This window comes from Panulirus ornatus, chromosome 35 (assembly GCF_036320965.1).
Source record: "Panulirus ornatus isolate Po-2019 chromosome 35, ASM3632096v1, whole genome shotgun sequence".
Taxonomy (NCBI): domain Eukaryota; kingdom Metazoa; phylum Arthropoda; class Malacostraca; order Decapoda; family Palinuridae; genus Panulirus; species Panulirus ornatus.
In genome coordinates, this window is record NC_092258.1 from 337,465 (window position 1) to 350,804 (window position 13,340).

At 40.9% G+C, this 13,340-nt stretch overlaps 1 protein-coding gene across 21 annotated transcripts in view; it reads right to left on the reverse strand.

The window, feature by feature from the left end:
- Positions 1-13,340, reverse strand: part of LOC139760042 (uncharacterized) — a 174,099-nt gene that overhangs the window by 128,743 nt on the left and 32,016 nt on the right. For 15 of the 21 annotated variants that reach the window (XM_071682784.1, XM_071682783.1, XM_071682795.1 and 12 more), the window contains exons 3-4: positions 7,464-7,550; positions 2,271-2,477 (exon numbers count right to left, since the gene is read on the reverse strand). In XM_071682784.1, the coding sequence (XP_071538885.1) occupies positions 2,271-2,477; positions 7,464-7,550 (294 nt within the window). The remainder of the gene's footprint in view (positions 1-2,270; positions 2,478-7,463; positions 7,551-13,340) is intronic. The other 6 variants (XM_071682797.1, XM_071682792.1, XM_071682793.1 and 3 more) reach the window with 2 other exon arrangements.

Here is a 13,340-nt window from a genome sequence, read left to right on the forward strand (position 1 = left end):
ATGATATAGATGAAAATATCAAATAATGAAAATAGCGATAATCATAGAAATGGTTATCACAATAACGAGTTATAAGAGCAAAATTGATGAGAATATAGGTGAAAATAATTGCAATAATAATCATGATTATGATGTAAATGGCAGTGATTACTACTGGACCAATTTAATAATAATAAAGTAATATTAGTGATGATGGTACTGATAATGATATTAGTGATGATGGTCGTAATAATTAGCAAATATAAAACGAAGTTGTTTAGGGATTTCCTAAGGGTGATGTATCGGCGATTATAGTGATGAAGATTATATACATAATGATATAGGATATTAATCCTGGGGAGGGAGGTAGATTGGCGAGAGGGTCCAGACTGTAGATAAGAATAACGTAAATATCAAATCTCAATGCCCAACTTCCGACATTTCCATGAGCACCGCAATGAAAGCTTCCGCAGGAGGGTGTTCTGTGGTTCATGCAATCATGTGATGCTCATGAACGCTGGTAAGTAATAGTCTCTCTCTTGATAGAAACTCATACATACTTTAAAGTCACTACAGTTTACAATTTAGGAAACCATTGGTAACTTTCGCATTCACTCTTTCACATAACTGGATCTGAACAGCGCGACGTATATATCTCAAGAAATTCACAGTACTTTGTCATATGTAGTTGTCATGTCTAGTTGTCATATGTAATTGCTGCTGGTTGGTTGATACGATTATCACGCTGTTCAGATTTTATCAGTTGTTGGAAATCTTTACTTCACAGTTTCATCAGCGCATGCGCTAGATCAGTTGGTAAGGTGATACATGCCTGTCTCACTCGAAATCAGTTCACTAGTTCATCCTTATATATGATGATACAGTGGCTACACTGCACTGCATTCCTTTTCATGATGATCATCGTGCTTTAACTTCATATTTTCAATGTGGTCTACACCCCACTATCGTATAAGTCAATTGTAAGCTTACTCTGCACCACAGTCTGCTCTCATACTCCAGACATTCCTTTTTACATCACATATTTTCGGACTTCAAATCAATTCTAATTTCATCTTTTTCCTAACCTGCTTGCATTATAAACCCATTATCCACTACATACAACCTGTGGCAGTCTCCTCTTTCATCATCCTGCAGATTAAACTCAAAATCTAGCGATTTCTTAGCACATTTCATGAAGTTCATACCGGTGTAATGTGGTCTCCCCTGCATCTTCTTGTTTTCATCGAGGTTACCTTAGACTACAGTACAAATCCCTTTATTAAACCCAGCTTTGTCTACAATAATTTTGCACTCTGCATCTCTTTTGCCGTCTTTACCCTACACATTATCTAAAATTTACACTGATGAGGATAAAAGTGATTTCATATTCCGTTGCGCCAAGATAGTCCCTCCACCTCACCTTGCATCCCACTCTGACCGGCACTCTTCTATCAAACACGGAACACCTCACCCATTCTGATAATAGTGGCTCTCTCCTCAGTTCCTGCAAGGTATTACTTTCTCCTCAGTTTCTGCAAGATATTACTTTCTCCTCAGTTTCTGCAAGATATTACTCTAGCAACGCATATGGTTATATTTTCATTCGGACTGCATGTCAAGAATAATCAAATGATTTTGTCCTGCCCAGGATATTTCATCTAATGGAATTATAGGGAGATATTGCCTTGGTGCCTAGGGTAGGGCATCAACCGCTGGTACATCGCTGTTAACGTGAGAGCCGCAGCCTGAAACAGGTTCCAGTAGTTGAATGTGTAGAAACTTTAATCATTTCTACAAACCTGAATTTTAAAAGAATCAGAAAACTATTATTTTTCTTCTGTCATTAATAGAATCATAAAAAAGAGTACCTAGTCAATAATATCTTCAAGATTAAAGTGACTTACCAAAAGGATTAAGGTCTTATCTTTAATTTGCACCAAAGTTTACATTATGAATCATTTGAATTATTTTCAGCAAAATAGCGTAGGACTGTGTCGGGTAGTCGCCCTGCAATCATCCTTCGCTATCCTTCACACACGAAACAAACTAGATTATTCAGCACAATCATAAATAATTACTTATTATGAGGGGAAATATATCCGTAAGATAATACAGAGTCCTTTTAGCCTGCTGTGGGACGTGTTACATAGCTATAGTGATGATGGTAACAAGATTATTCCTTTTTATGATGAAATATATCGTTATAATTAGGTTCACAGGACAGGTGAACACTTACACCGTGCGTCTGAAAAAGGAATTACTACTAGCATTTCTGCGCTATAATGACCCACTTGGACGACCATGACGACTTCTTGTCCTCTCTGTTGTTGTCGGAGCTGACTCGCGAGATGAGTTCGTCACTCAGGTCAGAGCGGGTCCTCCTGTACGTTCCTGGTGTGTCCGATGCGTCTTTGGTCCTGGTGGAGGAGACAAGGGAGTCTCTGGAGCCATACCCACTGGAGTCCTTGCTTTTATCATCTTGTTTGCGGATGAAGCTACTGTTTTTTTTTTTTTGTTTTGTTTTTTGACGTCACAGTAGTAGCAGGATCAGCGACGGCGGCAGAAGAATGAGACATGGAGTTAGGGGCGGGCGATTGGCCTGGCACAAGGCGAATGAAGACTATAAAAGGGTTGGGTGCTACTTCTTTTGCTATAAAGCCACTAATGCGCTAAACAGAAATAATTCATCTATGTAGAATAAACTCTAGACAAATAGATTCATAATCATACCAACCGTAACTTTCATATTTTTCAGAACACTGTTTATTCAAATTTCATGAAAACCTAGCTACTGTTTTTTATCTTTATTGAGGAATTAAGACCACTTTTTTGTCTATTTTGGGGTTAATGATTATGATTATCCCTTATAATTCAAAACTATGTCATTACAGTGAACGAAATTCTTTATCATTTTCATTACCGCCGTCTCATTATGTGAGCAGTTATTCTTGTCCATCACAGTTTGAAGGCAACCACTTCACACAAATAATAATGATTTTGCATACGTTTTCTTAACCTGAATGACCGTTTGATGAAGATACTTCATCTATACATTTAACCAATTCACGATAAACTTGTATTCATCTAATTTGTACCATGCTACGAGGTAACCTGGCTGGTTGCCTTGGCGCCAGTTGGTACTATGCACTATGGTTTAGCATAGTGGGAATTTGAAACAACAAAGATAACCTGATTGGTTTAATTTGATGGGAGTTTTTACTGTGTTATAGATGTACCTGACTGGTTCAGCTTGATGAACATTGTAATATGTTACAGTGGAAGCCTGATCAGTTCAGCTTGGTGAACACTGTACAATGATGTTACAGTGGAAGCCTGATCAGTTCAGCTTGGTGAACACTGTACAATGATGTTACAGTGGAAGCCTGATCAGTTCAGTTTGGTGAACACTGTACAATGATGTTACAGTGGAAGCCTGATCAGTTCAGTTTGGTGAACACTGTACAATGATGTTACAGTGGAAGCCTGATCAGTTCAGTTTGGTGAACACTGTACAATGATGTTACAGTGGAAGCCTGATCAGTTCAGTTTGGTGAACACTGTACAATGATGTTACAGTGGAAGCCTGATCAGTTCAGCTTGGTGAACATTGTGATATGTCACAATGGAAGCCTGATCAGTTCAGCTTGGTGAGGGATTTACTATGTTACATTGGTAACCCGATTGACATAGCTTGGCGAAGGATGACCTTGAGTCAGGTTTAACCCGAGTTTTTATAGTTAGTTTAGAAACGATATATTTTGCCTTATGACCTTGAGTTCTGATCCAACTAGGTGTTACTCATTTTCCTTTTTTATTCTTCTTTTAATATAGAGTATCGGCAGGTCTCTGATGTGAAATAGATGCAATTATATTATTGAGCGCAGTTGTGCTAAGCCAACGTTTGATCCCACGACCTACATCTCTAAACTAGCCAGCTGTTACACTCCATTGACTTCCAAAACGTTATATATAACTCCAACCTTATTTTAGCTATTTGTTCATTTATTGCTCCATTACTCAGCCAAATTTAGCTTCCTGTCCTCTTACTGTATCTCGCATAACTGCCAGATCTAACCTCCTGTCCTCGTACTGTAACTCTGATAACGTGTAGGCAAGCACCTGGTGGTCATCAGCTATTAACTTAGGTAGCGTTCGTGGCCTGCACTGACATTTGAGTGTTCACTTGCGACTCACGAGCTTCCATCAGTTCTTTGCACTTCGTGTGTGTATGACAAGGCGCTGGAAAGTCAAGAGCGACAGACATTTATCCTGTCCAAGATTGTACCTATGTGACAAATAACTAATATAGGGAGGGAGCATTCCTCTCATAAGGAGCCAGCCAACGCCCTTGCTATCTTGACGAGCTACAATCATGGCTATCAGATATTAGTAAGCTACGCAGCGAGGAAAGCGCGTCCATTCCTGACAGAACAGTACTACGGCGATGTTCATATGTGTGTTTAATCTATTTGGCCAGACAGGTTAGTTTGGCACAGCACACTCAAAAACCTTCACACGAGCATGTTAAGACAGAATGTTATGAAGTATGTTGATGCATAGGTCAGTGTCGGTTTCTGCATAATATATGAAAACGAAAGTTTTCTGGAAAACGGGAAACGCAAGAGAAAACCTTGTGTTTGTATATATATATATATATATATATATATATATATATATATATAGAGAGAGAGAGAGAGAGAGAGAGAGAGAGAGAGAGAGGAACAAACGAAGGAGCTAAGGAGGGAGTCCTCATCCTCCTCGAAGGTTCAGTCTCGGGTATGTTAATGTTTGTGAATGTGACCAAGATGAAGAGAGAGGGGAGATAGGCCGCATATTTGAGAAAGAAATCTGGATGTTCTGGCGCTGTGTGAAACAAAATTCAATGGTAAAGAGGAAAACTGGTTTGGAGATGTATTAGGAGTAAAGTCAGGGGTTGGTGAGAGGACAAAAGCTAAGGAAAGAGGAGCACAGCTCTTGAAGCAGGAATTGTGGGAGTGTTATTGAGTGTAAGGAAGTAAATTCTAGATTGACGAGGGTAAAACTGAATTTGAATGGCTAGAGATGGGTGGTTGTTAGTACTTATGCACCTGACCATGATACGTATCATGAGATGTGAAGGTTTGGGAAGCAGCCGAGTGAGTGGGTCAGCAGTTTTGCTGTAAGAGACCGGGTATCAGTGATGGGTGATTTGAATACGATGGTGAATAATGTGGCAATTGGGCGTACAACTAGGGGGAAAGGGGTATTCAGTACTATGAATGGATATGGTGAGTTGCTTGTAGAGTTGTGTGCTGAAAAAGTCTGGTAATTGGGAAAACCTGGATTGAAAAGAGAGATTTATACAAGTACAAGTATGCAAGTAGAAGAGATGGTCATCGGGTTCTATTCAGTCTTATAAAAGAGAGATTTTGCATGTAAATGTGTTGAAAGGTAAAGTGGGTGGGATGTTTGATCATCATATTGTGGAGGCGATGGTGAGGAGTTGTAGAGGTTTTCAAAAATGAGGAAACAATGTCGGTGGCAAGAGAATGGTGAGGGTGCGTGAGCTTGGAAAGAAAACTTGTGTGAAGCAATAACAGGGGAGACTGAGTGAAGATTGGCAAAACATGAGAGTAAAGGAATCAAAGGGAGTAGGTGAAGAACAGGAGGTATTTAGGGAAGCGGCACTGGCATGTGCAAGAGATGCAAAGATGGGAAGTGGGGAGATTAGAGAGTGGTGGGATGAAGAAGTAAAGTTGTTAGTAAAAGAGAGGCATTTGGGTGGGACTTACATTGAAGGAATACAAATAATTAGCGGATGTATACGAGAGAGCGGCAGGAGGTCAACAGGTAGGTGCAAGGGGATAAAAACGAGAGTTGGGGTGAACGAGTAGCAGTAACCTTTAAGGAGAATATGCAGTTGTTTTGGAAGAACCTGATAACGTACGATAGACACTAGAACAAATTGGAACATCAGTGAAGGGGACAAAGGGGGAAGTGGTAACAGTTAGTGATGAAGTTAGAAGATGACGAGAATATTTTGCAGTAATGATGAATATGTTTATTGATGGAGTGGCAGATGTGGGGTGTGTGGGTATGGGAAGTGATGGACTCTTGGAGAGTGGTTTGGTGATGAAAGCCTTGCGTAAGATGAAATGTGGCAAGGCGGCTGGATTGGATGGAATTACAGTTGAAATTATAAAGAAAAAGGGAGACCGTGTTGTTGGCTGGTTGGTAAGGATTTTCAACATATGTATCGATCATGGTGAGGTGCCTAAGGATTAGCAGAATGCATGAATAGTGCCACTGTGCCACTGATGAAGGCAAGTGGATTAAAGGTGAGCGTTTCTCGGGTATACTTAGTAAGATGTATGGGAGGATATTCATCGAGAGGGTGAAGGCATGTGCAAAGCAACAGATTGCGGAGGAGCACTGTTGTTAAAGAAGTGGTAAAGGATGTGTGGATCAGGTGTTTCACATAAAGAATATGAAGAACAGATATATTTGCATGTGGTATCTATGGATCTAGAGAAAGAATATGATAAGGCTGACAGAAATGTTTTGTAGAAGCACTTAAGAATATACGGTGAGGGAAGAAAGCTGTCAGAAGCAGATAGAAGTTTTAATCAAGTGCATAAGCCTTGACTACGAGTAGAAAGAGAGGAGAGAGAAGGGTTCCAAGTGAAGGTTTGTCTGCAGCAGGGATGTGTGATGTTACCATGGTTGTTCAAAGTTTATGGAAGGGGTTGCGAGAAAGGCAAATGGGAAAGTCTTGGAGAGAGGGGTGGGTATGTAATCTGTAGGGGATGAGAGGGCCTTGGGAGCGAGTCAGTTGTTTGCTGATGATATAGCACTGGTGACGTATTCGAGTGAGAAACTGCTTACCCGGAAGTACAACGAGACAGACAACCACAACTCTGTGTTAAGGAAGGTTCTTGATAGGTAAGGAGTAAACTAAAAGATATTGTAATGGAAATGCAGAAGTTAATTTTGCATGCGGGTAATTAAAGATAAGTAACAATAGAAATACCAAAACTTTAAAAACTAGAAAATTTTAAGGATTTCCGATGAGTCCTGTTATCAATATGAATATCATAAGTGACATTTGTACTTTAGTCAAGCAAAGTGAAACAAATATCGACAAGATTCTTAGAAAAGTTGAAAGAAATAAAAACAACTGAAATTCAGTGGAGTATAACTTGTACACAACCTTTAGCGTCTGTAGATGACGGAGATGAGAGTTTCCCTTCCCCTGATCTCCAGTCGACTACAGTCACAGAGATTGTTTAAAGCGTGGAGTAAATATGAGTAATAATTTGATCACTTAGTAACTACCACATCAAGACAGTTGGAGGAGAAAAGGATTATGCTTCACCAGTTCTTCTGCCAACAGCCATCACTATAATAGTTGCAAGTGACCTAAGTGCCAAGCATCATGAGGTAACCTCAACTTTGTAAAAAATAGTGAATCATCAAACACCTTACATTTGGAGGGTTAGACTTACTTGGTATTAGGATCATAACTTGTTAAGGAGTTTAGGGAGGTGGTCGACCCTGACTGTTCCTTGACGCTCTTGTGGTCATTGTAGTCTCTGGAAAATATATGGTATTTAATTGGACAATGTTACGCTTGTAACATATTCTCTATGTGACAGATATTCTTAGCTCATAAAGCTCTGCCGAACTGTAATATGTTGTGAAGGTGATCAATTTTCTATAAGAAATATAATATACTTTACATATCGGATTGATATAGTGTATTATTAACTTGAAATGTAATGCAAGAATTGATTACGCAAGATCCTGGAAATAAATGACAATGAGCGAAAACCCTGCCAAATTATCTTCTTGCTACTCATCCTGTAAGTGTGACAATACTTTTTGCTTGGATATGGCTGGAGTCAACTGGTAAATGTAATACGATTTGTAGTACTATACGTAAATTCTACCACTGCGGTAAAAGATGATTTCACATATACAGTCATGTATGAGTGTTCTTATCTTCACCATACCTTTCATCTCTTACAATTTCACTCTTCCAGAAAATAAAAGGTACCTCTAGTTCCCACAAAACATGACTATTAACATTATTCCATTACATTTACAGTTTTCTCTATCACACGAGTGGGAATACTGTGCTGTAAGAGCAGCCAGTGCTGTTGACTGAAGGTCTTCTCTCAGACTGGATTGGATAATATGATTCAGTCTTATAATCCAAGCACTGGAGCATCTAAGGCTATCAGGACTCTTAATACAGATTAGAATACATATATATATATATATATATATATATATATATATATATATATATATATATATATATATATATATCTTTTTTATTCTCCCTAAAATTTAATGATACTCTCTCACCCCAACTCTCATTTCCCCTTTTTTTCACCTCTTGCACCTTTCTCTTGACCTCCTGTCTCTTTCTTTTATACATCTCCCACTCAATTGCATTTTTTCCCTGCAAAAATCGTCCAAATGCCTCTCTCTTCTCTTTCACTAATACTCTTACTTCTTCATCCTACCACTCACTACCCTTTCTAATCAACCCACCTCCCACTCTTCTCATGCCACAAGCATCTTTTGCGCAATCCATCACTGATTCCCTAAATACATCCCATTCCTCCCCCACTCCCCTTACTTCCATTGTTCTCACCTTTTTCCATTCTGTACTCAGTCTCTCCTGGTACTTCCTCACACAGGTCTCCTTCCCAAGCTCACTTACTCTCACCACCCTCTTCACCCCAACATTCACTCTTCTTTTCTGAAAACCCATACAAATCTTCACCTTAGCCTCCACAAGATAATGATCAGACATCCCTCCAGTTGCACCTCTCAGCACATTAACATCCAAAAGTCTCTCTTTCGCACGCCTGTCAATTAACACGTAATCCAATAACGCTCTCTGGCCATCTCTCCTACTTACATAAGTATACTTATGTATATCTCGCTTTTTAAACCAGGTATTCCCAATCATCAGTCCTTTTTCAGCACATATATATACAAGCTCTTCACCATTTCCATTTACAACACTGAACACCCCATGTATACCAATTATTCCCTCAACTGCCACATTACTCACCTTTGCATTCAAATCACCCATCACTATAACCCGGTCTCGTGCATCAAAACCACTAACACACTCATTCAGCTGCTCCCAAAACACTTGCCTCTCATGATCTTTCTTCTCATGCCCAGGTGCATATGCACCAATAATCACCCACCTCTCTCCATCAACTTTCAGTTTTACCCATATTAATCGAGAATTTACTTTCTTACATTCTATCACATACTCCCACAACTCCTGTTTCAGGAGTATTGCTACTCCCTTCCCTTGTTCTGGAAGGAGGTAAATAAAGTGCGTAAGACAAGGGAGCAAATGGGAACTTCAGTGAAGGGCGCAAATGGGGAGGTGATAACAAGTAGTGGTGATGTGAGAAGGAGATGGAGTGAGTATTTTGAAGGTTTGTTGAATGTGTTTGATGATAGAATGGCAGATATAGGGTGTTTTGGTCGAGGTGGTGTGCAAAGTGAGAGGGTTAGGGAAAATGATTTGGTCAACAGAGAAGAGGTAGTGAAAGCTTTGCGGAAGATGAAAGCCGGCAAGGCAGCAGGTTTGGTTGGTATTGCAGTGGAATTTATTAAAAAAGAGGGTGACTGTATTGTTGACTGGTTGGTAAGGTTATTTAATGTATGTATGACTCATGGTGAGGTGCCTGAGGATTGGCGGAATGCGTGCATAGTGCCATTGTACAAAGGCAAAGGGGATAAGAGTGAGTGCTCAAATTACAGAGGTATAAGTTTGTTGAGTATTCCTGGTAAATTATATGGGAGGGTATTGATTGAGAGGGTGAAGGCATGTACAGAGCATCAGATTGGGGAAGAGCAGTGTGGTTTCAGAAGTGGTAGAGGATGTGTGGATCAGGTGTTTGCTTTGAAGAATGTATGTGAGAAATACTTAGAAAAGCAAATGGATTTGTATGTAGCATTTATGGATCTGGAGAAGGCATATGATAGAGTTGATAGAGATGCTCTGTGGAAGGTATTAAGAATATATGGTGTGGGAGGCAAGTTGTTAGAAGCAGTGAAAAGTTTTTATCGAGGATGTAAGGCATGTGTACGTGTAGGAAGAGAGGAAAGTGATTGGTTCTCAGTGAATGTAGGTTTGCGGCAGGGGTGTGTGATGTCTCCATGGTTGTTTAATTTGTTTATGGATGGGGTTGTTAGGGAGGTAAATGCAAGAGTTTTGGAAAGAGGGGCAAGTATGAAGTCGGTTGGGGATGAGAGAGCTTGGGAAGTGAGTCAGTTGTTGTTCGCTGATGATACAGCGTTGGTGGCTGATTCATGTGAGAAACTGCAGAAGCTGGTGACTGAGTTTGGTAAAGTGTGTGGAAGAAGAAAGTTAAGAGTAAATGTGAATAAGAGCAAGGTTATTAGGTACAGTAGGGTTGAGGGTCAAGTCAATTGGGTGGTGAGTTTGAATGGAGAAAAACTGGAGGAAGTGAAGTGTTTTAGATATCTGGGAGTGGATCTGGCAGCGGATGGAACCATGGAAGCGGAAGTGGATCATAGGGTGGGGGAGGGGGCGAAAATTCTGGGGGCCTTGAAGAATGTGTGGAAGTCGAGAACATTATCTCGGAAAGCAAAAATGGGTATGTTTGAAGGAATAGTGGTTCCAACAATGTTGTATGGTTGCGAGGCGTGGGTTATGGATAGAGTTGTGCGCAGGAGGATGGATGTGCTGGAAATGAGATGTTTGAGGACAATGTGTGGTGTGAGGTGGTTTGATGGAGTGAGTAACGTAAGGGTAAGAGAGATGTGTGGAAATAAAAAGAGCGTGGTTGAGAGAGCAGAAGAGGGTGTTTTGAAGTGGTTTGGGCACATGGAGAGAATGAGTGAGGAAAGATTGACCAAGAGGATATATGTGTCGGAGGTGGAGGGAACGAGGAGAAGAGGGAGACCAAATTGGAGGTGGAAAGATGGAGTGAAAAAGATTTTGAGTGATCGGGGCCTGAACATGCAGGAGGGTGAAAGGAGGGCAAGGAATAGAGTGAATTAGAGCGATGTGGTATACCGGGGTTGACGTGCTGTCAGTGGATTGAATCAAGGCATGTGAAGCGTCTGGGGTAAACCATGGAAAGCCGTGTAGTTATGTATATTTGCGTGTGTGGACGTATGTATATACATGTGTATGGGGGGGGGGGGGTTGGGCCATTTCTTTGGTCTGTTTCCTTGCGCTACCTCGCAAACGCGGGAGACAGCGACAAAATATGATAGAAAATATAAATAAAAAAAAAAAAAATATATATATATATATATGGTGTGGGAGGCAAGTTGTTAGAAGCAGTGAAAAGTTTTTATCGAGGATGTAAGGCATGTGTACGTGTAGGAAGAGAGGAAAGTGATTGGTTCTCAGTGAATGTAGGTTTGCGGCAGGGGTGTGTGATGTCTCCATGGTTGTTTAATTTGTTTATGGATGGGGTTGTTAGGGAGGTGAATGCAAGAGTTTTGGAAAGAGGGGCAAGTATGAAGTCTGTTGGGGATGAGAGAGCTTGGGAAGTGAGTCAGTTGTTGTTCGCTGATGATACAGCGCTGGTGGCTGATTCATGTGAGAAACTGCAGAAGCTGGTGCCTGAGTTTGGTAAAGTGTGTGAAAGAAGAAAGTTAAGAGTAAATGTGAATAAGAGCAAGGTTATTAGGTACAGTAGGGTTGAGGGTCAAGTCAATTGGGAGGTGAGTTTGAATGGAGAAAAACTGGAGGAAGTGAAGTGTTTTAGATATCTGGGAGTGGATCTGGCAGCGGATGGAACCATGGAAGCGGAAGTGGATCATAGGGTGGGGGAGGGGGCGAAAATTCTGGGAGCCTTGAAGAATGTGTGGAAGTCGAGAACATTATCTCGGAAAGCAAAAATGGGTATGTTTGAAGGAATAGTGGTTCCAACAATGTTTTATGGTTGCGAGGCGTGGGCTATGGATAGAGTTGTGCGCAGGAGGATGGATGCTGGAAATGAGATGTTTGAGGACAATGTGTGGTGTGAGGTGGTTTGATCGAGTAAGTAACGTAAGGGTAAGAGAGATGTGTGGAAATAAAAAGAGCGTGGTTGAGAGAGCAGAAGAGGGTGTTTTGAAATGGTTTGGGCACATGGAGAGAATGAGTGAGGAAAGATTGACCAAGAGGATATATGTGTCGGAGGTGGAGGGAACGAGAAGAGGGAGACCAAATTGGAGGTGGAAAGATGGAGTGAAACAGATTTTGTGTGATCGGGGCCTGAACATGCAGGAGGGTGAAAGGAGGGCAAGGAATAGAGTGAATTGGAGCGATGTGGTATACCGGGGTTGACGTGCTGTCAGTGGATTGAATCAAGGCATGTGAAGCGTCTGGGGTGGACCATGGAAAGCTGTGTAGGTATGTATATTTGCGTGTGTGGACGTATGTATATACATGTGTATGGGGGTGGGTTGGGCCATTTCTTTCGTCTGTTTCCTTGCGCTACCTCGCAAAAGCGGGAGACAGCGACAAAGCAAAAAAAAAAAAAAAAAATATATATATATATATATATATATATATATATATATATATATATATATATATTATCCCTGGGGATAGGGGAGAAAGAATACTTCCCACGTATTCCCTGCGTGTCGTAGAAGGCGACTAAAAGGGAAGGGAGCGGGGGCTGGAAATCCTCCATTCTTGTTTTTTTTTTTTTGTTTTTCTCAAAGAAAGAACAAAGAAGGTGGCCAGATGAGGATATTCCCTGAAAGGCCCAATCCTCTGTTCTTAACGCTACCTCGCTAACGCGGGAAATGGCGAGTAGTATGAAAGAAAAAAAGAAAGATTTATATATATTTTTTTTTTTTTTTTTGCTTTGTCGCTGTCTCCCGCGTTTTCGAATCCACTGACAGCACGTCAACCCCGGTATACCACATCGATCCAATTCACTCTATTCCTTGCACGCCTTTCACCCTCCTGCATGTTCAGGCCCCGATCACACAAAATCTTTTTCACTCCATCTTTCCACCTCCAATTTGGTCTCCCACTTCTCGTTCCCTCCACCTCCGACACATATATCCTCTTGGTCAATCTTTCCTCACTCATTCTCTCCATGTGCCCAAACCATTTCAAAACACCCTCTTCTGCTCTCTCAACCACGCTCTTTTTATTTCCACACATCTCTCTTACCCTTACGTTACTTACTCGATCAAACCACCTCACACCACACATTGTCCTCAAACATCTCATTTCCAGCACATCTACCCTCCTGCGCACAACTCTATCCACAGCCCACGCCTCGCAACCATGCAACATTGTTGGAACCACTATTCCTTCAAACATACCCATTTTTGCTTTCCGAGATAATGTTCTCGACTTCCAC